Source organism: Ostrea edulis, chromosome 8 (genome assembly GCF_947568905.1).
Source record: "Ostrea edulis chromosome 8, xbOstEdul1.1, whole genome shotgun sequence".
Classification (NCBI taxonomy): Eukaryota; Metazoa; Mollusca; class Bivalvia; order Ostreida; family Ostreidae; genus Ostrea; species Ostrea edulis.
This window is the reverse complement of record NC_079171.1, coordinates 65,117,183-65,142,548: the sequence shown is the minus strand read 5'-3', so window position 1 is coordinate 65,142,548 and position 25,366 is coordinate 65,117,183. Positions and strand designations below refer to the sequence as shown.

The 25,366-nt window shown below is 36.1% G+C and overlaps 1 protein-coding gene and 1 long non-coding RNA gene across 2 annotated transcripts; one reads left to right on the top strand and one right to left on the bottom strand.

The window, feature by feature from the left end:
- Positions 1 to 7,464: 7,464 nt before the first annotated feature.
- On the bottom strand, positions 7,465 to 11,291 carry LOC130049260 (uncharacterized). Its single transcript, XR_008797759.1, has 2 exons — positions 10,543 to 11,291; positions 7,465 to 8,833 (listed from the first exon to the last, which is right to left on the bottom strand). It is a non-coding gene; the product is annotated as an uncharacterized LOC130049260 (long non-coding RNA).
- Positions 11,292 to 11,636: 345 nt separating this feature from the next.
- On the top strand, positions 11,637 to 14,441 carry LOC125662736 (tripartite motif-containing protein 45-like). The gene is made up of 2 exons (XM_048895065.2): positions 11,637 to 11,759; positions 12,009 to 14,441. Exon 2 carries the CDS (start codon positions 12,043 to 12,045, stop codon positions 13,708 to 13,710), a length of 1,668 nt encoding a protein of 555 aa, XP_048751022.1. The 5' UTR covers positions 11,637 to 11,759; positions 12,009 to 12,042; the 3' UTR covers positions 13,711 to 14,441.
- Positions 14,442 to 25,366: the final 10,925 nt, after the last annotated feature.

Genomic DNA, 25,366 nt, shown 5'->3' with positions numbered 1-25,366 from the left:
TTTCATGACAAAGAATTTCGTAAATCAACTTTGAATTGATATCACACACTTTAACATGTCCTTTACATAATAAATCGTATGATGTATTCCCATGAAAAATGTTTTCGTATCGTATATTTGAAAATTCATAACTTTTGAAGGTTTTTGTTATAACTGTTTTTATAATCATATATTCACACATCCAGTTTTTTTTACATATAAGTTTGTCATCAAACCATTCCAAAGGTTTTATGCCATTTTCATTTACAATATCATTCAAAAATTTAAAACCGCTCCTCAGCCAATTATGAAAAAATATTGGCTTGTTTTTGTACATAAAATTTTTATTACACCACAACGGTTCTTTCAATAATGCATTCAGATAAAATTGTTTTTTATTTTTTTTTACATTCGTTGAAAAATACAAGCATTTCCTTGTAGAATAGAGGAAAATGTTCCATTATTTGATAATCATTTGATTTCGTAATATTTGTTTTACATAGATATTCAAAATCAAAGTCTCTTTCTTTGCACAAACTATCTACAAAAAAGAATAGAGAGTTTCTCTCGCTTGAAATCCTGTTTATCCAAGATACTTTTATGGATTTTAATTTCAAAGATACATCGACAATTCCAATGCCTCCCTTTAGGACATTTCCAATCTGTGTATTTCTTTTAATTCTATCTCTTTTGTTCCATATATAGTTATATAACAAACTTTGAAATTTCTTAATTACTTCTTCATTTGGAAAGCTCAGAACTGATCCAACATATATAATCTTTGATATTGCTAGGCTATTGATGACACAAACTTTACCAAAAATGGTTAGTTTTCTTTTTTTCCATGATTCAAACAGTTTTTCTAAGTCATCTACAATTTTTGTCCAATTGTTTTTATAACATATTTCTTTGTTGTGTCCTATATAAATTCCAAGAGTTTTTATGCTATCATTGTTTACGTTAACATTTCTAATTTGTTTATAATGATATTTGTGAGGACCCGTTAATATACATTCTGTTTTTGACATATTTAAATACATACCCGAAACATTGCTGAATTTTGCTATGACTTTTAAAGAATGTTCTAGAGAGGTTTCATCTTTAAGAGGAAGAGTACAATCATCTGCATGTTGTATAATCTTAATACTGTTAGTCATTCCTGGTTTTTGAAATCCATTAATATTTGAATTCGATCTAATATTTACCGCTAATATTTCTATAACAAAAAGAAATAATATTGCAGAGATGGGACATCCTTGTCTTATACCTCTCTGCATATTGCATGTTTTGGACATCCATCCATTATTTTTTATTTTAAATATAGGTTTATTGTATAGTATGTTGACCCATTTGAGAAAGTTTTCGCCAAAGTTAAATTTTTTAAGAACTTTCGTCATAAAGTTCCATTCCACAGAGTCGAACGCTTTTTGGAAATCAAGAAATAACATTATTGATTCTATATCATTTTCTTCACAATATTCAAAAATATCAATAATTAACCTTGCATTCAGAGCTATATTTCTCCCTTTTATATAAGCTGATTGATTAACATGTATTGCTTTATCCAACACTTTTTGTAGTCTATTAGCTAAAAGAAAAGCTATTATTTTATAATCAGTATTTGTAAGACTAATAGGCCTATAATTGTTAAGACTTTGCGGGTCTCCTTTTTTAAATAAGAGAGTAATTAAAGATAGTCTTTGTGAATATGTCATTGTATTCTTTTGGAAGATCTCTTGAAGAGTGCAATAATAATGTTGTTTTATGTTTTCCCAGAAAGTTTGATAGAATTCACACGGTAATCCATCGGATCCGGGTGGTTTATTTTTTTTCATAATGAATACTGTTTCCGTACATTCTGATAGTGAGGGAAGGGTGTCTAATTTATTTTTTCTTCATCATTTAGACTATATTCTAATTGTATATTACTTAAATATTCATTCACTTATTATCATTTTCATTATTTGATGTATACAATTTTTCATAAAAATTGCATGTAGAATCTAATATTTCATCTTCATCAAAAACTGTACCTTTTTCATTTTTTAATGATTTTATCACATTTGATATTTGTCGTCTCTTTTCTAAATTTAAAAAATAAGAGGTATTTCTTTCTCCCTCTTCAATCCATTTTGCCCTTGATCTTACCTGTGCACCTTTTGCCTTTTTGTTTATTAATTCTGTCAATTCATTTTCTAATTTTCTTTTTCTATTCATATCTATTTTTTCATATGGCAAGTCTTCTATCTTACTTATTTCTCCTTGAATAGAATTTATTTTGTTTTTGTAAGATTTAGATATATTTTTCGATAAATTTATACATTTTGTTTTTATATTCCTTTTCAAATTTTCCCATGAATCTAGTGCATTTTCTTTATCGAAATTATAGTTTTTCAGGAATGTATTCATTTCGTTCATGAAGGTTTCATTTTCAATTAAAGATGTGTTAAATTTCCAGTATCCTGGACCTCTAAGGTTTTCATTTACAATCAAAGAAAAAATTAAACACTTATGATCAGACATCCTAGTACCGTTTGAGTGTGAACCAGGAATGTTTTGAAGCCTTATATTTTCACATTGAAAACAAAAGGTATCGGATAGTAAAATATAATCTATTCTACTTGTTGGGATATTTACTCCGTTACACCATGAATATCCTTTTTTTCCGCTTTTCATAGTTTTCCACATGTCGTGTAAATCGAGCTTGTTCAGTAGTTGTTTTAAAATTATAACACTTTTATCTGATTCATTTTCTGTTGAGCAATTAAGGTCACCACATATCAATAGATTATCAAAATTTGCTGTATATTTACTAATCCATTCTTTAGCCCGTTTAAAAAAATCACATCTATAATTGATATCGTTTGGAGCATATAAATTAACTAATGTAATAATTTTTTCATCATATCCTATGTTAACCATGCGTTTCCTGCCTTCATTAGATTTATGTATATTTAGTATTTTGAAATTCAAATCTTTATTAAATAATATTGAAACTCCTCTACTGAAAATTGAATCGGAAAAGCAATGTATTGATATACCTTTCCACCTTGCATCATAATTTAGTACATTTTTTTCAATATAGTGGGTTTCTTGCATAAATATTACATCAAAACAGCTATCATTAATCCAGGTATAAAATTTTATACGTTTTTCTGCAGTATTTAAACCCCTGCAGTTCACTGAAATAATATTTAACTTGTTCATGCGTATGACTGACTAGCGGTTTTTTTGTTTTGTTTTTTGTTTTTTTTGGTTTTTTTTTGTTTGGTAGACTTAACTCTGTTTTTTGCCCTGCTTGTTTCTTGTTGATCTAGAGGAATTGTTGGTAGCTGAATTTTCGTCCGTACGCTGCAATTTGGCTGCAATTTGGCTGCCATGCCGTCGAGGATACGTCCAAGCTTATTTTCACCTGGCCAATGTTGCATTAGAGTATGAGATGTTCCGGTCACGTTCAGCCCGCTACCCCAATAAGTATCCCACGTCGATTCCACCAGAATATCTGATTTTCTGATTTTTTTTAAAGCACTTCTGAATTGTGAACAATGCTGTAGTTTAGATTCCAGTATTTCCCGCATAACGGAGTCTTTAGATGTAATCCAAGCATCAGATTCCAGGACCTGACCTCCTACACGTTTGGCATCTAAGGCGGTTTCAGCTTTACTTACGGCTTCTGCACGGTTAAGATCACCAGAACGTAAGGATTTGATGTGTTGGAAAGCATGTTCGGCTGAAGGATATGTTTGCCCGAAAACCTTTAACTCAGTAGGGAAGAAATTTGAAAGAGGGTTATCTTTTCCAGAGAAGCATACTATGTCCTCCTGGTGAGTGACATATGATCTGCATTTATCCGATCCCGGAAAGTGACTTGGTAGCTTGCATATTCTACAACTCTGCTCGAATTCGCAAGCATTTTTGTAATGGTCATCTGCCCAGCAGTTTGTGCACTGCTTCTTTCGTTCCCGTAGGGGTTGGCCTTTGTGAGATATGGTACAGCGTAAACCTGCACATGACGCAGAGCGTGGAAGGAATTTTCCATTCTCTAGAGGCGACATATACACAAAACGATTTCCATTTAATATTTCAGTCATTCTGTGGGTTTTAGGATGTCTGATTTTTTCATATTTGATATCACTTGTTAATTCTACTCCTAGACCTAAGCCTTTGAGCATCTTTTTAATACATGAATCTTCAACCGATAGAGGTATACCTTTAATTAGGACTCGAACAACTTTCTCATCAGGAGAGTCTGTACCCGCAGAGAATGGGTTCGTGTCATAAACCTGGATTGATCTGCTTCCAAGTGAGAATCCTTCAGTAACTAATTTCGATCTACTCTCCGCAGACTTTATGTAGATCCTCCACAGATCTCTATCTTTTTGTACACATATCACATCCGAGACTGTTGCGCTCGCGGCTTCTGCAATGTCAAAGTCGGTGAAATATTTACTTTTTGTTGTTTGAATGTCTCTGTTCCGCATATAAACTGGCTTAAGAGTTTGTGTCCACTCCATAATTTCGTTATCTTAGACACTATGAGACTCTGAAACGCCGTTCGAAAAACACAGGCACCGTGAGTAGATTGTGAACACCTATTCACGCTCAGCACAGGTGTAAATTCACAAAAACAGTCCAAAAACAAGATCACCTTGAGAAATTGTGTCAAGAGTCAAGAAATATATACACTATCTATCCAAACTCCAAACTCTGAGAAAATCGCATTAATTTCTCGAATTAAAGAGTGAAAATGACGGTCAAATTGACGGAGCAAAAAAAGTACGTCCGTACCTTAGCTCATCACGTGACTTCCTCTAACACTCCTATATAGATATCACTGTAGATAACAATCCTATATAGATATCACTGTAGATAACAACCCTATATAGATATCACTGTAACACTCCTATATAGATATCACTGTAACACTCCTATATAGATATCACTGTAACACTCCTATATAGATATCACTGTAACAATCCTATATAGATATCACTCTAACAATCCTATATAGATATCACTCTAACAATCCTATATAGATATCACTGTATATAACAATCCTATATAGATATCACTGTATATAACAATCCTATATAGATATCACTGTAGATAACAATCCTATATAGATATCACTGTAACAATCCTATATAGATATCACTGTAGATAACAATCCTATATAGATATCACTGTAACACTCCTATATAGATATCACTGTAGATAACAATCCTATATAGATATCACTGTAGAAAACAATCCTATATAGATATCACTGTAACAATCCTATATAGATATCACTGTAACAATCCTATATAGATATCACTGTAACAATCCTATATAGATATCACTGTAACAATCCTATATAGATATCACTGTAACAATTCTATATAGATATCACTGTAACAATCCTATATAGATATCACTGTAGATAACAATCCTATATAGATATCACTGTAGATAACAATCCTATATAGATATCACTGTAACAATCCTATATAGATATCACTGTAACAATCCTATATAGATATCACTGTAGATAACAATCCAATATAGATATCACTGTAGATAACAATCCAATATCCAATTATTTTCCTAAAAGTTATAGTGGAACTAAGAGGAGTTGATGATGTAAAATAATTTGTGAACACTTCTCTTCCTATCTGGGTTATCAAAGAGACTTGAAACTTTATACAATGCTTCATTACCATTTGTAGATGTGCATATTTGTGGGACGGGAGGATCTAGTGATTTTCTTAAAATATATAGTGGATCTAAGAGGGGTGGAGGATGTAAAATAGATTGTGAAAACGTCTCCTTTATGGCTTCTGTTCGATTTGAAACTTTGTACAATGCTTCTTTGTCATTGTTAGATGTGCATATTGTAGGGACAGGAGGATCCAATTATTTTCCTAAAAGTTATAGTGGATCCAAGAGGGGTGGAGGATGTAAAATAGCTTGTGAACACTTCTCCTACATGGCTTATCGGATAGATTTGAAACTTTTTACACTGCTTCATTGCCATTTGTAGATGTGCATATTTGTGGGACGGGAGGATTCAATTATTTTCGTAAAAGTTTATTTATAACTAAAAAGTTTGGATGCAATAGTAGAAGTACATTGTATATTTGTAGGAAATACAGGGTGTAGACTTGAACTTGAAATAAGTTGGAATACACGATTAAACTCATCTATGACGAAGAATGTTGCTTATGTTGACGGCATCTATTCCTTTGTTTGTAAATTTGAGCTTAAGGAACTGCATGGTGGCACGATTCGGAAGAGATATCATCCGTGACCCGTGTTGGTTTAAGGTAGTACTCTACATCGTCATAGTGGCTGACTTCCTCTAAAAATATGGATGAAAAAATCGATATCAGCAATATTTGACTTTTCCTTTTCCATTTAAATACCTAGCCGAGTAGCTCATTAGGTTAGAATACTGACTGCTGAACTATAGGTGGCAGGTTCGAGTCCAGCAGGGGTTTTAAATTTTTTTCAGATTACCTTCTACGAAAACTGTATTTTTTGACAAAATAAAGTAAATTTGAAAATTTTCAACTTCAAATTACTGTTGTACATATTCTCCACTTCTCTGGTGTAGCGTACCTCCTTAAAGGCCGGGAGTAACCTAGAAAAATTTACACCCCTACAGCAATTAAGCATATATGGCAAGAGGGCAGGGCTTAGCAGTGTTATCAGAATAAGCAGCAATCTGATGCTTGGCTCTACACGTGCTCTGTAGCAGACGATATTTTGAACAGGGAGACTGGCATGATTTATCAAAATAAACTAAAGTTTTCCCGCATTTTTCTACCACTCTGCTCGATCTGTGAGGCACTGAAAGGATATGTTTTTACTTTAACAAAACTTCACCCTAGGAACTACAAAATGAATTCATCATTGTTTTATCCATATCTTTTAAAACATGTAGTTTTTTTCTATAATATACACAAATATTGGTATATTTGATATACTAATACTTATGATTTTCCTCTTGGTACCTTTCAATTATGAGAAGAATTTGGGGGGAAATTGTAGCTGTGCAATGGAGGACATGTGCATTGAAGGATTATTAAGAAACACTTTGTCCATTATGATATTTGGAGACCTACTGTCTGTGATTGTCTCTTTTGACATTGTAATGTCCACACGTAAGAGTCCAGATTGAGAGTAATTTTAGAGTGATGGTTGAACAATTGGACATATTTGTCATCATTGATGAGAGACAATGGGAGTTACACAACTGGCCTAGGAGATTGTTGCTTAATCAGACAAACACCATGCCTGACATTTTTCGAGAAAAGGTACCAGCAATCCTGCAAAACTCTGAAACAGCGATCAGACTGAACAGTCCTAATGAGTTGTTTTTATAAAGTTAACCATTTTTTTTAAAGGAATGTGATTATATATAATTAAAAAATAAAATCTGGATTCACCAATGATATATGAGTAAGTACTTTTTTTCCACTTTATACAGTAATTTGATTACATGTTTCCTTTGGTGCAATCCCTCTTATCTAGAACTAGACAAGCATGCTCGTGCAATATGTGAGTCAACATCCGGTGTAAACAATAACAAAAGATAATCACACCCACAAACTGCCAATCTCTAGTTTGAAATACAAATTTAGCCCTGCTTCAGATTTTTGAGGCCAAAATTAAAACTCCATGAGAATTTATATCTAAAATAGATATAGCCAATATATGCACAGTTATGAGGGGAACAAGCATACCCATTTTAAAATTTCAGTACAACAGCTTAATCTTTATTTTTGCAAAATAAGTGCTGCAATCTGAATGTGACCAGAAAATTCATATATTCCACCATTTTCACCGATTGGCTGCTTTTATACCCAACTGCTGGCCTTTAAAGAGCCTGTGATTGGCAACATCCATAATCATAGAGTTATTCAGGTGTTGAAAAATCCAAGTATAGATAGTAGATGTGGCTTCTTGAAATAATGTATCTAAAACTCTCAGAGTAAAGTTTTGTGCGAATATGATGTGGACCTAATTGTCTGTAAGGTAAAAGTGAATTAAACGTGACACCATTTATACAGGTACGTGGTTTTTTATATGAACGATTTCATTGACTGCGTTTCCGTCTTTGAGTATTTGGAAAGAGTCCCATGAAATAAAACTCGAACACGTAAAATGAGATAAGCTTGCGGGTGTAACGTAAATCTAATCATATACGTGTGTGTGCACAAAAATATCTGGCTTGGATTTTTCAAAAAAATCTAAAATTGAAAGCAATGCAAATTCTAACTGATGGAAAGTGAATTGAAAAATAAAAGAACAAATATTTAACAGATTTGTGATTGAATATATCTAACTTCATAGAATCAGGGTGAATCCGAAGCAATAAAACCGTCAAATCAGCAGAAAATGTCGATTCATGAATCATTGTCATCCTGTCAGTAAGTCCTGCTCATAATCGTAGTTCTTGTCATTCATGAAACGATGTAATATTTAAAACAAACGAAACGTGTAGTTACGTCAGTATCCATTTTTGTATATGACCTCGGGCTCGGTAAGCCGATTATGTTCGGCAATCATCGTTCCCATGTCCGAGTGTACAACACAATGGCGATTTATACGAAGCGCCCTTTGTAAGTATGCTCGGAAACAGTATTCCCTCATCCATGTTGATAAATTGTTCTTCAGATCTTGGGGATTATGTTAATTATACCGACGGGTGTTAATTGATACATAATTGGATAGTTGAAAACTTAGCGTCAGTTACAGCTTCAGTTTTTTTATGTTTGATCAGTCAAATCTCAGACTTAAGTGCAAGTTTTCACTTAAGTTCTTTTCAAGAAATCCAGGCTTTGGGGTTCTTTATTCCACTCAACTCATTCTACAGCAGAAAAAAGTTATTAAAATGCACAAATATTTTACCTATTTCCTACCTGTACCCAGGTGAGCTTCGAATTTACGAGGAAATACATATTATTTCATGGTTATTGCAAAGATTAAAGGAACACCGAGGTCATTATTCTGCGATACACAGTACCTTCGTACGTAATACAGGTAACTGATTATGAGAAAATTTATATTTATCTCTCTTGCACTTCGTGTTTTGCTAATACAACAATAAAGTTGGTAACTGATAATTCAATTTTATATAATTCCAATGTTATTTATTACAAGTGTTTTGATTGGACAAAAATAAAGCTGAACAAGAGTTTATACATCAATAAATCCGAAAACGCGATGTATTCATACACGACTGAAAACAAATAACATAGTGCGGGGAAACTATTAAAATTTTTGCAATTGTTAATGAAGTGAATGAATTGGAATTATAAGAATAAAACATTCTTTTTGAAGAATTTATCGATGTGTAAACTCCGGCCATTTTACTCACAAACTTAACATAAAAGTGCTTCGCACTTTTATTCAGTTTGTGAGTAAAATGGCCGGAGTTTACACATCGATAAATTCTTCAAAAAGAATGTTTAATCCTATAATACATAAAAGTCAATCAACATATGTTGTAAAACAAATTCATAGATGACTGAAGAGCGTTTGTCATTCATTATAAATCAATCTTCTGCATTCCGAGAGTGATACACCTGTAAACATGTTGATGAAAGGCGAAGACAACGAACAGTGATCAATCTCATAACTCCTATAAGCAATACATCAGGTGGCTAGGAGGGGTAAGCATCCCCTGTCGACCGGTACAAAAAGTTTTCTAGGACTGCGTATTCAAAGCAGTTGATATAATCCATCAACATCAAACTAAATACTAAATACTTGAAATATTGCTTTTATAAGATAGTTCTAAAATAACCTTATCTCACCTTTTTCGTAAACAAAAACATGTATGTTCGTTCTGTAAACTGACATGACGTCACAGTGACCTAATTCGTAGCTACATAGGTAAACGATCAGCTGTATATTTCTTAGCCGTAATAGAATATGAATAAAGTTCTCTTTTTTTCGTGGATGATGCAGGATAATCCCCTCGGTCTCGAAATGTTGTTTGAAATATGAAAGCCTCGGCTAACGCATCAGCTTTTATATTTGAAAACAACATTTCTCGACCTCAGAGGTTATCCTGCAACCCACACGAAAACGCGATCATTATTTCTTAAGTACAGTTTGTCCAACTCTGGTGAGATAATGATTTCATACACCTACAGGCAATATATGTACTGATAAATGGCTGACGCGAGGGCTATGAGACTATGAAAGCCACCAAAACAACGGACAACACAAGTCTTCATTTCCGATTACTTTTTTTTGCATAAGCTTTTTTTTCTTTCATCTCTAACTTCGATGCCGTGTTTATCCCCCCTTTAACCCCCAACCCCAACCCCAACCCCCCAGATAGATTGTCTATTATTTACCTTTACATAGAATTTGGAACATAACTCGGCCTTTTCCGTCGAGTTTATCTTTTTTCTTTTTTTTCAAAAGAAAAGATGACTTTGCTATTGTTTTTCCCTTCAAAATAAAAACAGAATTTCAGGTAGTCACAAATAACATACATAGTGATACGGAATGTGACGGAAAAAGCCGAGTGATGTCCCGATAGCTGTACACAGGTGAGTTACCTACCTATCCTCTTCGTGCCCGGTGGCACATAAGGCTGATACCAGATCCCTCCATTTGTTTCTATCCATAGCCATCTTTTCTACTTCCTTCCAGGTTTTTCACATCTTCTTTATGTCACTTTCTATAGTCCTTCTCCATCTCTCTCTAGGTCTTCCTCTGCTTCTCTTTCCTTCTGCTGGAGTCCATTTAAGTGCTGTTTTTGTGATGGATTCGTTTCCTTTTCTGATGACATGACCAAGTCATCTAAACTGTCTTTGTTTAATCATTGTGATTAGATCTTTCTGCCCAGGTGAGTTAGGATATTTAAATTCTGTTTACCGCAATGAATCGTTGTCAATATTCAAACAGTTTTGTCAATGTCCATTGGGAGATTATACTGAAAATAAAAAGTATCCGAGGATGTAGCTGATTAAGGTGGCTCACTACACCCTGAAATAGTTTCTTAAATCAGTACGAATTGAATAAATCATAAAAGATGTGATGATACATAATATGTATACACGTATATGCCAAAAAGACAGAATATATGCAAAGTTGGATAAAACATGATTTTCAAAAAATTGTTTTAAAATATTTGAATAAAACCCTCTGGCCGATTTGAACTCGAGATCTGCGGTTCACCAGCCCAATGCTTTAACCATTGAGATACGATTTAAATCGCCATCTTGTGATGTAGTGTCATAAAGAGTTTAAGCTTTAGTGTTGTGAGCTACCTTAAGACATTTATCCTGTTTAAAATTTAAATGTCCATCTGTTAAATCCCTCTAGATCCGCCACTGCGGTAGTACTGGTGAGCAGGAGGGGGGGGGGGGGGGGGGGGGGGTTACAGATATTGTACTTGTCTAATGTCTCAGCATATTTTTAAAAAAGGAAAATTCGAAAAGAAAATCTAATTTTTCAGAAATAAAAACTTCAAAAATGTAATTCTACCTACATGTAATACACGAGAAATAATTCGGGTGTATAGTAATTAAGATATCGTTATATACATGTTTATATTATATGCTTGATATTCTTTTCTGAAAGGAAAGAATATGACTGTTTAATCATATCTTCTGACGTCAATGCTGACATAGCTACCCGACACGAACTAGGTCAAAACAAACATTAAAACTATTCAAACAAGAATAATGTGCACAGGCTGACAAGCCGCACAGGTAATTTAAACACATGGCTAGACTGAAGGGCGAAATAACAGGGAGGCCATGTTGGATTTTCTGGTAAGACAAAATTATATATACGAATTCTGACATTGTAGTGTCATTAATATCGATATTTATGTGATCAATGATATAGATCTGATCACTTTGATCATAATATTAATATCATATAACTCATAGAGGGTGATTTTGGTATATTCATGTCCAGTATTGAAATGTTAAATAATGGACCGAAGTTGTTTTTATATCACCCTTTCCTTTATTTTAACTTGTCATAACGTTTTATTAAGATTTTCTTTTTAATGACAGTAAACTACATGTGTGAACCAACCCGACACCAGAAATGCTGCACCCCTGGAGAAGTGCCCAAGAAGTCCTGCTGTGTGACCTCTGTGAAACTGTCCCCCTACAGAGTCACTGTGAAGTTTGTAATATAAATCTCTGTGTTAACTGTGTAGGAAAACATATCTCAGATTCCTCTAAAAGACACAATGTCTTGCCATTTTTAAGCAGGAAGTCTACTCCAAACAACTCAAAATGTCCGAAAGACGCCGATGAACACTATGAACATTGCGGTGAGAAATGTGACATTCCTGTCTACTCTGCCTGGGTCATATTTGGTAAACACAAAGGTCACAATATAACAGGTATTCTGGAAAAACACAACGCTAAAATTCAAAGTTTACAATACGATTTGGAAGAACTTGAGACCAGAATTTATCCCCGATATGAAGAAATGGCGTCCGATGTCCAAACTGAGAAAGTAGAGTTAGAAACAAAATACGGGAAACTGACCACATCCGCTGACCAACAAGGAGAAATCTGGCATCGAGAGATCACTGCCGTTGTCAACCGACGGAAATTTGACATTCAGGAGATGAAAAACCAACACCTATCTACCCTGAATAAAAATACAGAAGAAATCACACAGAAAATGGCGGAACTCAAACAGATCATGTCCGACTTGAAATCAATCCTAAAATCAAACGACGTCTCCTTAACCTCTACTTACAAATCTAGGAATTCCGAATTTAGAACATTACCGCCTAAAGTCAGAGTTACATTACCAATTTTTTCTGCTCAGAAAATAAACAAAGATCAGCTCAATGAAATGTTTGGTTCTCTGTCGCCATTATCCATTAACACAGAACATGGCGACACAATGAAGTCAGCAGAATCTGCATCGTCTCCTCCAGTCAAACCACTGCTTGATGAGCCGCGCCTCACCGCCGCCATAGACACTGGGTATAAATATCTATCCAGTGTTTGCTGTTCCAGTGACGAAGAAGTCTGGACACGTGGGAATAAAGAAACCATGAAGCTCCTCAACCTCCAGAGTAAACTACTGACATCAATACAAACCGAGTCAAGGGAAACACCGTACGACATAGCAGTGACACGGGACGGAGATCTTGTTTACACTGATTGTGAAAATAAAACTGTAAACCTAGTGAAGAATAAACAGATACAGACCATGATCACACTTCAGGGGTGGGATCCTCTCAATATCTGCAACACCGCCACTGATGATCTCCTGGTTACCATGATAAATGACAATAGAGAAGAATCCAAAGTTGTGCGTTACTCTAACTCCACAGTGCAACAAACCATTCAGTTTGATGATCAGGGTCGTCCTCTCTATTCATATCATCATGACAATAAGTATATCAGTGAAAACAGGAATCTGGATATTTGTGTGGCTGACCGTTGGTCTAGTGCAGTAGTGGTGGTCAATCAGTCAGGAAAACTCCGATTTAGATACACTGGTCATCTTTTCAATGAAGACGCATCATTTGATCCAGTCGGCCTCACTACAGACAGCCAGAGTCACATCCTGACAGCAGACTTTAGAAATCACCGTATCCACATCCTAGATCAGGACGGACAGTTCCTCCGTTACATTCAGAACTGTTATTTAGAATTTCCATACGGTTTATGCCTGGACATCAGAGATAACCTTTTTGTGGCTGAGCGTGACACTGCTAAAGTGAAGAAAATCCAATATTTATAAATTTAGTGTTGATTACACATAAAAAAAGAGTGCTTTATATCTTTGAATTGATTACATCTTTTACTTACAGCCCTGTGTACATTACATCCCTGTGTACATTACAGTCCTGTGTACATTACAGCCCCGTGTTAATTATAGTCCTGTGTACATTACATCCCTGTGTACATTACAGTCCTGTGTACATTACAGCCCTGTGTACATTACAGCCCCGTGTTCATCACAGCTCTGTGTTAATTATAGTCCTGTGTACATTACAGTTCTGTGCACATTACAGCCCTGTGTACATTACAGCCCCGTGTACATCACAGTCCTATGTACATTACAGCCCCGTGTTCATCACAGCTCTGTGTTAATTATAGTCCTGTGTACATTACAGTTCTATGCACATTACAGCCCTGTGTACATTACAGCCCTGTATACATTACAGCCCCGTGTTCATCACAGCTCTGTGTACATTACAGTTCTGTGTACATTACAGCCCTGTGTACATTACAGCCCTGTGTACATTACATCCCTGTATACGTTACAGTTTCAGTTTGTGATGTGTAATTAACATGTACTTGTGTTTATGAGTTTTAGTCTCTCACTGCTGTTTAGTATTTATATCTTACAATACTTGTTATTATGTTATGTTGAACGTGATTATGTTTAGTGGAACATTATTAATGTTAGTTTACTAATTACTAATCATTCATCTACATGTATCTATATACAATCTTTTGTGGACTTATTTTATTGTGTTACTAGTTATTTATACAATGTGGATAACTTAGTGCGGTAAATCAATCGATTAGTTTCAACAGTCATCATATTTAGTTTTAAGGTTGTCTTGGTAAAAACAATGTGAATTTAGTTTTTGTCAGACATTGAACTTTTGATCTCGCCCCTAAATCTTTTTTTGTATCATTATTTTTCGCAAGTGAATTCATTGATTTGTCGAGGGCTGAGTTTTTACTTGGATCTATGCGATTTTTATTTCATTTCTAAAAACAAATTAGTTTGCAATCAATAAAAGAATAAGTAACAATTCTTAATATGATGGGGATGGGGTGGGGTTGCATCTTCAATTTGGCTAAGTTTCAGGTAAAATTTGCAGAGAAACCATGCCGCCTCGAAGTGACAATTCCTCGTAAAACCCGTTAATTTCAGAACTCGGATCGGACACACGTGAAGACGGGAAGTATTACGTTACCATAAAACCACACTGCTTAGAAAACACAACCTCTCGACGTTTTAAATTGTATGTATGACATAAAAAATAGATGTACCAAGAAGAGTAAAGCCAAGGATGAATTGCTTTCAAAATATATTTACCATTGTCAGAACATCTTCCAAAGAATAAAATGATCAATATTAGTTCCAGTAAAATGTATTTACCAATCTGGCCACACCCAGTGTATCGATTGGTAATAAAGCTCGTGTAAGTATTAACTTTACTACCTCATCAGTCGTCAGTATAAATTAAATTGATTACGTTTTTCTTTGAAATCAAGATGACATCTTAAGATAAGATTGTTTGAATTAAAACAAATAATATGTAGAACATATCGAAGGGAAAAAAATGAAAATGTAGATATATTGATATGATTTTTAAAAATACAAATAGATAACGAAATATTCATTCGTGGTATTTCTTTGATATACAATCATACATGTACAATAATTGATTTTTTTTAAAAAGCAAATTTTGAATTATGAATCTTTTCATAAGAAAATACTTATCGTAATTTTTCACTTGCTTCCAATTCCGATTCGACAGTCTTAAATTATCAGCTTTTATCAGAACTATCCGCGATAAACTAACAAAATATATAAGAATGGAAAACGTAGTGAAGATGTGTTAAAAATTCCGATTTTTCACAAATCAACTTCAAAGCGCTGTGGGGAAAAGGGTAACGTCATCATTCAGCGGCGAAAGCAAATGCTACTGTTATGTCATAGGTGGCGTGATAGGCAATGCACCTGCTCTACAACAATCGGAACTACTCGAATGTCTCGCGCACTCGACATAGATCTCGGATGTAATACGATGACATCCATGAGTGAATTTGATGCATTGTCAACTATGACGTCACAGCCTACTGCACTACGTTACGTACGTCATAGCTAGCAATGCATCAAATTCGCTCATGGATGCCATCGTATTACATCCAAGATCTATGTAAACTGGTTCCCCGCTGATTGGTGCTACACACAAACAACGGGTAAGCGGTACTTCGGTTAGCCCAAATGAGCCGATTTCATTGGTCAGTTGATTTTTATGTCTCACTATAGAAATTCCGAATGGTAGAGTTGGTGTAGTCTAGTTATGACGTCAAAGTCTACTGCGCTACGATACGAAGTTTCGCGCTTCATAGGCCTACTTTACTGTATTCGTAACGTAGTGTAGTCGATTGTGACGTCAAAGTTAGAGTCGTTGTTGTTTTGAAAGGAACTCTCGTTATACGCGTGAAATGACGATACAGCCCGAATCCTGGCCGTCAAAAATCGGCGCTTACCTGTTGTACACGTAGAGAAGCGAGATCAAAAATTTAGACAGAAATCGCTGTCATTTACACTCCCACCAAATCCCTTGGATTTCTAAAAGAAATGTCACATTTAAAGGTACATAGGTTGAAATTCATAAACTCATTGATTAGCATGAACACGTTTCAAGTTAAACAATATTATTTAGTACTCAGACATTACTTTTCTATGAGTAACGCCAACTTGTGAATTGTTCTCTCTAATACTGATGACTGGGTCTTGACCTTGACCCTTCTCACCAGGCCGTCGTCATCTGGATTGGCTTCAATGACGGTTGACCCTACCAAGAGGCCATTGGTTGCGCGGCAAATCTAAGTCCTTCACTAGAACAATGTCACCTTCCTGTATGTTCCGACGAATTCCATGTCACTTCTGACGCAAGGTGATCTGTGCTAGATATTCTCGTTTCCACCTTGAACAAACCTGTTACAGAAGGTACTGCACTCTTCTCCAGCGTTTGTGAATATAGAGGTCTTCCTTCACGAACTCTCCAGGAGGGGGAAGTGGTGAAGTAACCTTCCCCGTTGAGATTTGGTTTGGAGTAAGTGGCTCTAAAGAATATGGGTTGTCAATCTCGCTGACTGAGAGAGGACGGCAGTTTACTATCGACATAACCTCATAGAACTAGGTCCTTAGTGATTCGTCATCAAGTCTTCCTGGTGTGAGTGACATTATACATTCGAGTATATTCCACACAGTTCAAATATGTCTTTCCTAAACTCTACCAGTATGACTAGAGTTAGGAACATTCAATACAAAGTCACACTGTCGTTCAGCTAGAAAGGTTACAACTTTACCTTTGTCAAGTTCTCTTTCCCCGCATGGCTATGAAGCAACGCAATCCATTTATAAATGAATCTGTACCCATGTCATCTATCATTTCTATGAGTAGACTATATCTCTTTACTTGCGTGCGTCCATTTTTAACCAGAAACGGTCCAAAACAGCCCATACCGCAAAAAGGGAATGTGGGTGTTGGTTCCGCACGGTCCTTAGGTAAATCTGCCATTTTCTGTGTTTCTGTGGGTCTTCTTAATTTTCTGCATTTGACACACTTGCGTATGAAATCTGCCATTGCTGTGCTTCCTCCAATAATCCAATATCCTAAAGAAAGCAACTTATTATGAGTGATTCCTCTGCCGTGGTTATGCACTAGTGTATGTGCATGCTGAAGTATGAGTCTTGTAAAACAATTGAATTTTGGCAAGATGATTCTGTGCTGATGAGATTTTTGCCTTCCTCAATTTTACTCCCTGTCAATTCCAGTCGTGGAATTGTGTTAACATTTGAAGGGGCTACTCTGGCTTTATTGAACAGCAACGCACAATGAACGTTTTCTTCGTTTGTGGCCCTTATGTAGGAGCACTGTTTATATCCATTAGTACTTGCATCTGAAAAGTGATGCAGCTCAATGCATTTGGGAATTCCAAAGTCAGGAGGTATTGTGATGATCAGAGAAAATTCAGATTAATATGTTAGAACTCTTTTATGCATTGAAAATCAAGAAAGGTTATCAGCCAATCAAAATCAGTCTAGGTAGTATATAAAGAGCGCAGTCACTGCAGCTCCTCACTTCGTTGGTAGAAGACAAGCTGAAAACACCTTAGGTTAGACAGGGATTAGACGTGGCTGAACAAGCTTTTCCTTCCCTATCTCCCTAATAATAAGGACAATCTTATAATAAAAGATGTATACTTAGTTAAGTGAGCCAGCATCTGAATCAACAAGTTTTCCCATCCCATGTTGAGTTTTTATTAGCTAAGAATCATTGCTCCGTCTCAAAGTTGTAATTGATTGTTTTATTATTTTTGTCTCTTTAACGGTTCTCAGAAGTTATCTGGGCTTATCCCACGAATCAGAACAAATCATTTTTTTTGAGCAGTTATCTCAGTTTAAATTGTGGAAAATAGTTTTACTTTAGTGTATTATTATCTATCGTATTTGAATAATTTTGGTACATCCGCTCGGTTACACGTCACATTTAATGGTGACAGCGGTGGGATAAATAATCGGATATTGAGATAAAAACAAATTGAGACCTGTTGAGTATCATAGAGATTTTGAGCCATTTTGAGACAGTGAGCCGATCTGAGACGAAAGAGTGTTTTGTGCCTATTGTAAATTTTGAGACTGCAGAAATTTTAGTATGGATGATATGGACCAGTCTGCATATAAGAAAACTATTGCTGATCTGGAGACCCAGATAGCTCGTTTTGAGCTCGAGAGTGAAATTCTAAAGCAGGCACGTCTTGAACACTCTACACCAAAAGCAAGTGGTTTAAGAGCTTCTACTGACTCCGGATTTGAGACAAAGAAACTATTAAAGTCTACAGCAGATGAATCTAAACTTCCAAAGACAAAACTGACGGAAAAATATATTGGTGATCAGTACGATCTGAGCCCGTATCTCATACAAGAACCTAAGCAGAAAACTTATTCACCAGATGTATTCGAGACTGGTATTACATATCGGAGGCAGACGAAAGAAAAGAACGATGGAGACAAAAGGAGACCAAGTGAGCAGATGATGACTACTGAAAAATATCCTGTAAATAATCCAGAACGAGCAGTTCAATTTGACATGCAAGGATCAGCATCTAGAGGCGTAAAACCAAATATAAAACCTGCCACTTACGACGGCTCGAGTTCATGGCAAGACTATAAATCACACTTTGATGTCTGTGCAATGCTGGGGAGATGGAGCAAACCTGAAATGGGATTATATCTTGCTGTGTCACTGAGAGGTCAGGCGCAAGGAGTCCTCGGTAATTTATCTGGAGAAGCATTGAACAATTATGATGAGCTAGTCAGTGCACTTAACGAACGATTTGCTCCCCCAAACCAAACTGAGCTGTATCGAGCACAGCTTCGTGAACGTACAAAGAAAGTTACTGAATCTCTGCCAGAACTTGGACAAAGCATAAGAAGACTGACAAATCTAGCATACCCTACAGCACCATATGATTTAAGAGAAACTCTTGCTAAGGAGCAATTTCTAGATGCCCTTAGTGACTCAGATATGAGACTAAGAATCAAACAAGCAAGGTCGGGAGACTTAAACGAAACAATAAGACATGCTGTAGAGCTTGAAGCATATGCAAAAGCAGAAAGGAAATACACAGAAAAGAAAGGCTATTACAGACCAATTGGTAATACCGAAAAGAGCAACGAACTTTTTGAGCTTACAAAACTTGTCGAGAATATGGGAGTTCTTATGAAGGACATGAGACAAGAAATAAAGGAGTTAAAAGAAAACCAGTCTCGATTCCAGAGAGACAATAAACCGAAAACTGAAACTGGAAATTTAGATGACTGGAAGAAACGAGCTACTTGTCATAACTGCGGAAAAAGAGGTCACATCAAAAGAGACTGCAGATCCCCAAAAAGAGAAATGAATGATAAGAAAGACTTTAAAGAATCTGGGAAAAAATCAAAGGAGCATCCACAATCGTCAAAACAATTTATATCTAAGAATCAAAAGAAGAAGAAAGCTGCCCGAGTGGGAACAGAAAGCAGAAACAATGATCCAGGATTTTATGTAAAAGCTTTAATACATGGTACATCAGCAAATTTGCTTGTGGATACTGGTGCCACAGTTTCCTTGATTTCCAAAGAAGTTTTTGAAAGGATTTCGGATCATATAGAAGAGCTTCAAGATCTCAATAGAGAAATCCTTTCTGCTAATGGTGAGCCAATTAAAGTTTTTGGTAAAACACAGTTAAAATTTAAACTAAATAGCCAAGAATATGAAAATACGGCAGCAGCAGCAGATTTATCAGTAGATGGTGTGTTAGGATTGACTTTATGATCAACAATAGATGTACTATTGATATTTACCGCAAGAAGATCTGGGTCGGAGGAGGCGAAGTTCCACTGCTCTCTGAAGGAAAAAATGGATGCTATAAGATTGCTCTAGCCAATACATTGAGCATTCCACCAAGAAGTGAGATTATTACATTTGGAGAGGCTTGTCTTAAAGAAAACGAGATAGGACCAAAAGGATTTGGATTGATTGAGCCAGATGAGACCTTTATTAAAAGCGACAATGGGCTTGTTGGAAAAGCTCTTGTCAATACAGATGATAAACTCCCAATTAGAATCATGAACCTCTCATCAGATTCTAAAGTTCTTCATAAAGGAACAGTCATTGCAACTTTGACCCCTGTTGGAGATATCATTGAAAACACAGACATGATTAGTCCTACAAACAACAGCAAGCTCACTCCAGCTCTGGATGATTTGTTAAAAAGATCAAGCAAGAATTTAAGCTCAGAGGAAAAACATAAATTGAGAGAGATGGTATTAAAACATTCTACTCTGTTTGCTACAGACAGTAAGGACCTCGGCAAAACAGATATCATCAAGCATAAGATAAACACTGCAAAGTTTTCACCAGTCAAAGAGCCACTTCGCAGGATACCTGTCCATATGAGGGATGAAGTTAACAAACATATAGACGAAATGCTTGAACAAGGTGTAATTGAGCCGTCAACGAGCCCCTGGGCAGCTGGCATTGTATTAGTGAAAAAGAAAGATGGAAGCACAAGATTTTGTGTTGATTACAGGAAGTTGAATGCCGCTACCATAAAAGACTCTTATCCATTACCCCGGATCGATGAATCTCTCGACCACTTATCAGGAGCTCAATTATTCTCCACTCTTGATATGTGCTCCGGATATTGGCAGGTAGAGGTTGACCCCGCAGACAGACCAAAAACAGCGTTTGCTACGAAGAGAGGACTATTCCAGTTCAGAGTAATGCCCTTCGGATTATGCAACGCGCCAGCAACGTTTGAGAGACTTGTTGAGACAATACTAAGTGGACTACAATGGGAGATCTGCTTAGTATATCTAGATGATATAATTGTTATTGCCAAATCATTCGACGAAATGGTGCAGAATCTTGAGACCATATTTTCCAGGCTGAAAGCAGCAGGTCTAAAACTAAAGTCATCCAAATGTTTGCTATTTTCGGAAACAGTTGATTACTTGGGTCACGTTATCTCAAAACAAGGCGTTGCAACAGATCCAAAGAAGATAGAAGCAGTAAGAGATTGGCCTGAACCATGCAATGTAACTGAAGTAAGATCCTTCCTGGGCCTATGCAGTTATTACAGAAGATTTATAAAAGACTTTGCATCGATCGCTAAACCTTTACATAAACTCACGGAAAAGAGCAAAGGTTTTGTATGGACACAACAATGCCAAGGATCACTTGATGCACTAAAGAGTAAGCTCACAAATACACCAATTCTGGCTTTCCCAGATTTCTCAAAGCCATTTATCTTGGATACAGATGCGAGCGACAATGCAATAGGAGCTGTACTATCGCAGATACAAGATGATAATGAGCAAGTCATAGCATATGCAAGCAGATCTCTCACAAAGTCAGAAAGAAACTACTGCGTGACAAGAAAAGAGTTACTTGCTATTGTGAACTTCGTGAAATATTTTCGCCACTATCTTTATGGGAAACAGTTTACGATCAGAACAGACCATAGCTCTCTGCGATGGTTGCTAAAGTTTAAAAACCCTGAAGGTCAGTTAGCCAGGTGGTTGGAAATTTTAAGCTCGTATGACATAGCCATTGAGCACCGTGCAGGAACGAAACATAGGAATGCAGATGCACTAAGTCGACGTCCATGCAAAAAGTGTAAATTTGATCCGGAGTGGGAAAAACATCAGATCATGATATTAAAGTCAAACTGCTCTGAGCAAGAATCTGTAGAAGAAAGTGTTTCACGGTACGATAACAGCTCATTATGTGAACTTCAGAAGAATGACAAGGATATAAGTGATATTCGCAGATGGCTGGAGAGCACAAAGCAACCTCAGTCTAAAGACCTCAACTCAGGAGGAATCATGATCAAATCTCTTTGGGCACAGAAAGATATGCTTGTTATTCAGAATGATATGCTGTTCAGAAGACTGAGAAATAATGATAAAGACATTCTTCAAGCAGTGATTCCGATGAGTCAGCGTAGAAATGTCCTCCAGTATAGTCATGATCAGAAGACCGCAGGACATTTAGGCATCAGAAAAACTCTGAGCAAAATCAGACAGTCTTACTATTGGCCAGGGCTTCAGAAAGATGTACGCCAATACATCGCTGGTTGTGTTGTTTGCTCAAAGCGCAAGTGTCCAACAAAAACTAAACGAGCACCAATACAAATAGTTGGAGCCGGTTTACCAATGGAACTAGTAGCAATGGACATCCTTGGTGAATTACCTACAACAGAAAAGGGTAACAGATACATCCTAGTGATATCAGACTATTTTACTAAGTGGACCGAAGCCATTGCAATGCCAAATATCGAGGCAAAAACTGTTGCAGAGATATTCGTTTAAAAAGTAGTGACACGATTCGGAGTACCCATTACTCTTCATTCTGACCAGGGAGCTCAGTTTGAAAGTAAGCTTTTCACAGAGATGTGTAAACTCTTGCACATCAAGAAAACACATACAAGCCCCTACCACCCCCAATCTGATGGTATGGTAGAAAGGTTCAACAAAACTCTTGCTACCATGTTCAGCTCATATGTAAATGAGCACCACACAGACTGGGATGAGTACCTTCCATTTGTCATGATGGCATATAGATCAGTAGAACACGAAACGACAGGATGCAGTCCTAACTACTTAATGCTCGGAAGAGAAGTAGGAACACCAATTGACCTCATGTATGATATGCCAACTAGCATAAAGAAAATTCCAAAACATCAATGGGTTTGGGAATTAAAAGAGCGAATGGAGATTGCTCACAGAATAGCTAGACAAAATGCTAATGAAGCAATGTTGTGACAAAAATCTTTGCACGATCATAAGCTTAACTGGCAAAAATTCAAAACTGGTGATGAAGTATATGTGTTCTTCCCAGGATATAAACCAGGACAATCTCCAAAATTTACAAGTTTTTGGAAAGGACCATTCAAAGTCTTAAGAAAATTCACAGACGTGAACTATGAAGTTGATTGCGGTCATCGAGGTCGATCTCAGATTATTCATGTCGACAGAGTGAGAATAAAGAGAGAGCAAGTGCTACAAAACGAAAACACGGAGACAAGAGCAGAAGTCTCAGTTAAAGATGCATCACTCAGTGATGAAGATATTCTTCGTAAACCTGAAAACGAGTTGGAATATGAATCAGATAATCCCAACAATGTCTCATTACCAAACACTCGTGGCCGAGTTAGGTGTCCTCCACAATAGCTGAACGAATACGTCGTAAATGATTCATAAAGCAAGTGAAACAGGAATGGTGTATCATGTACCGACCTTCCTATGCTTTTCTATAAAACAGTCACGATCAGAACTTTGAAGGTGTTGTTTATTAGTACTGTGTGTTGATTTTATGGACTAGAGACTTAAGAATTTTGAACTTTCTCAGCATTCAATTAACATGATCGAAAGAATCATGAATAACATAATTGTAGTTTCTGTATAAACTAACACTAACACTGACTTTGTTGTCAAGATAGTCGAGATAGACTTAACTGCAGTGAATTTTTGGGAAGTTTTTGTTGGGAATTGCATTTTTCACCTGTTATCATTTTTATGTATATTTGAGATTCTTCTTTTAAAGAAAACGAAATCATGTTTTAAAACATCTTCGTTTGGGGTTTTTTTTTTGGGGGGGGGGTGTCATGTGGGACACATGAAAATTGAGGCGTGGGTAATGTGATGATCAGAGAAAATTCAGATTAATATGTTAGAACTCTTTTATGCATTGAAAATCAAGAAAGGTTATCAGCCAATCAAAATCAGTCTAGGTAGTATATAAAGAGCGCAGTCACTGCAGCTCCTCATTTCGTTGGTAGAAGACAAGCTGAAAACACCTTAGGTTAGACAGGGATTAGACGTGGCTGAACAAGCTTTTCCTTCCCTATCTCCCTAATAATAAGGACAATCTTTATAATAAAAGATGCATACTTAGTTAAGTGAGCCAGCATCTGAATCAACAAGTTTTCCCATCCCATGTTGAGTTTTTATTAGCTAAGAATCATTGCTCCGTCTCAAAGTTGTAATTGATTGTTTTATTATTTTTGTCTCTTTAACGGTTCTCAGAAGTTATCTGGGCTTATCCCACGAATCAGAACAAATCATTTTTTTGAGCAGTTATCTCAGTTTAAATTGTGGAAAATAGTTTTACTTTAGTGTATTATTATCTATTGTATTTGAATAATTTTGGTAAATCCGCTCGGTTACACGTCACAGTATGATGCATCTGGGAATAGCTATATTGTCTAGATTCAAGAGGTCCTTCCTCCAAGCTTCACATTGAGGTTCTTTGCCTGACGATAGCATGTCATTCCCATCCAACACCACTACGACACATTTTCTGAAGCAACCGGGAAAGGAATCTTTGAGGATCAAATATGGATGCAACAATAGACAGCATGTTGCGACGTGTAGGTGTGAATTTCTGGTGGTTTATTTCGCAAGCTCGGTCCGTCTACGCGCCAAAAAACTCGGTCGTCATATTTTCCCATACAAAGTCTATAACCTATAAATATTGCCCAGTCTATTTGTAATGACTCTTGAGTTGATCAGTTTTGATATTGCCCAGTCTATTTTTATTGACTCTTCAATTCACAAGTTCTTATATTGCCCAGTCTATTTGTAGTGACTCTTGAATTGATAAGTTTTGATATTGCCCAGTCTATTTGTAGTGACTCTTGAATTGATAAGTTTTGATATTGCCCAGTCTATTTGTAGTGACTCTTGAATTGATAAGTTTTGATATTGCCCAGTCTATTTGTAGTGACTCTTGAATTGATAAGTTTTGATATAGCCCAATCTATTTGAAATGCTGGTTTTTCAGCATTGTTCGTGGAATTGGTTGTGGCAATCGTGTGTTTCACATCATGAACAAAATCAAGTACATTGTACCTTTAACCTATTTATCAGTAATCGGCATAATATCCAAATAATCCTTTATGAAAATGACACACGTCCTTTTTTCCGAATTAATTTCTATCATTTGTAAGTTGAAAATTTAGACCATCGATGTGAATGTAAACACATGGTCCTCCCTAGTTTTCTTCATTCAGTGTTTGCTGCGCTATATCCCAAAATACCTTGTGGTAAAAAGGCAAATCATTTCAAAAACACGGAAATCATAGCATTTCGT

What these genes read in the sequence shown, in the direction of transcription:
- LOC125662736 (XM_048895065.2), top strand. Translation starts at nt 12,043, where the DNA reads ATGCTGCACCCCTGGAGAAGTGCCCAAGAAGTCCTGCTGTGTGACCTC.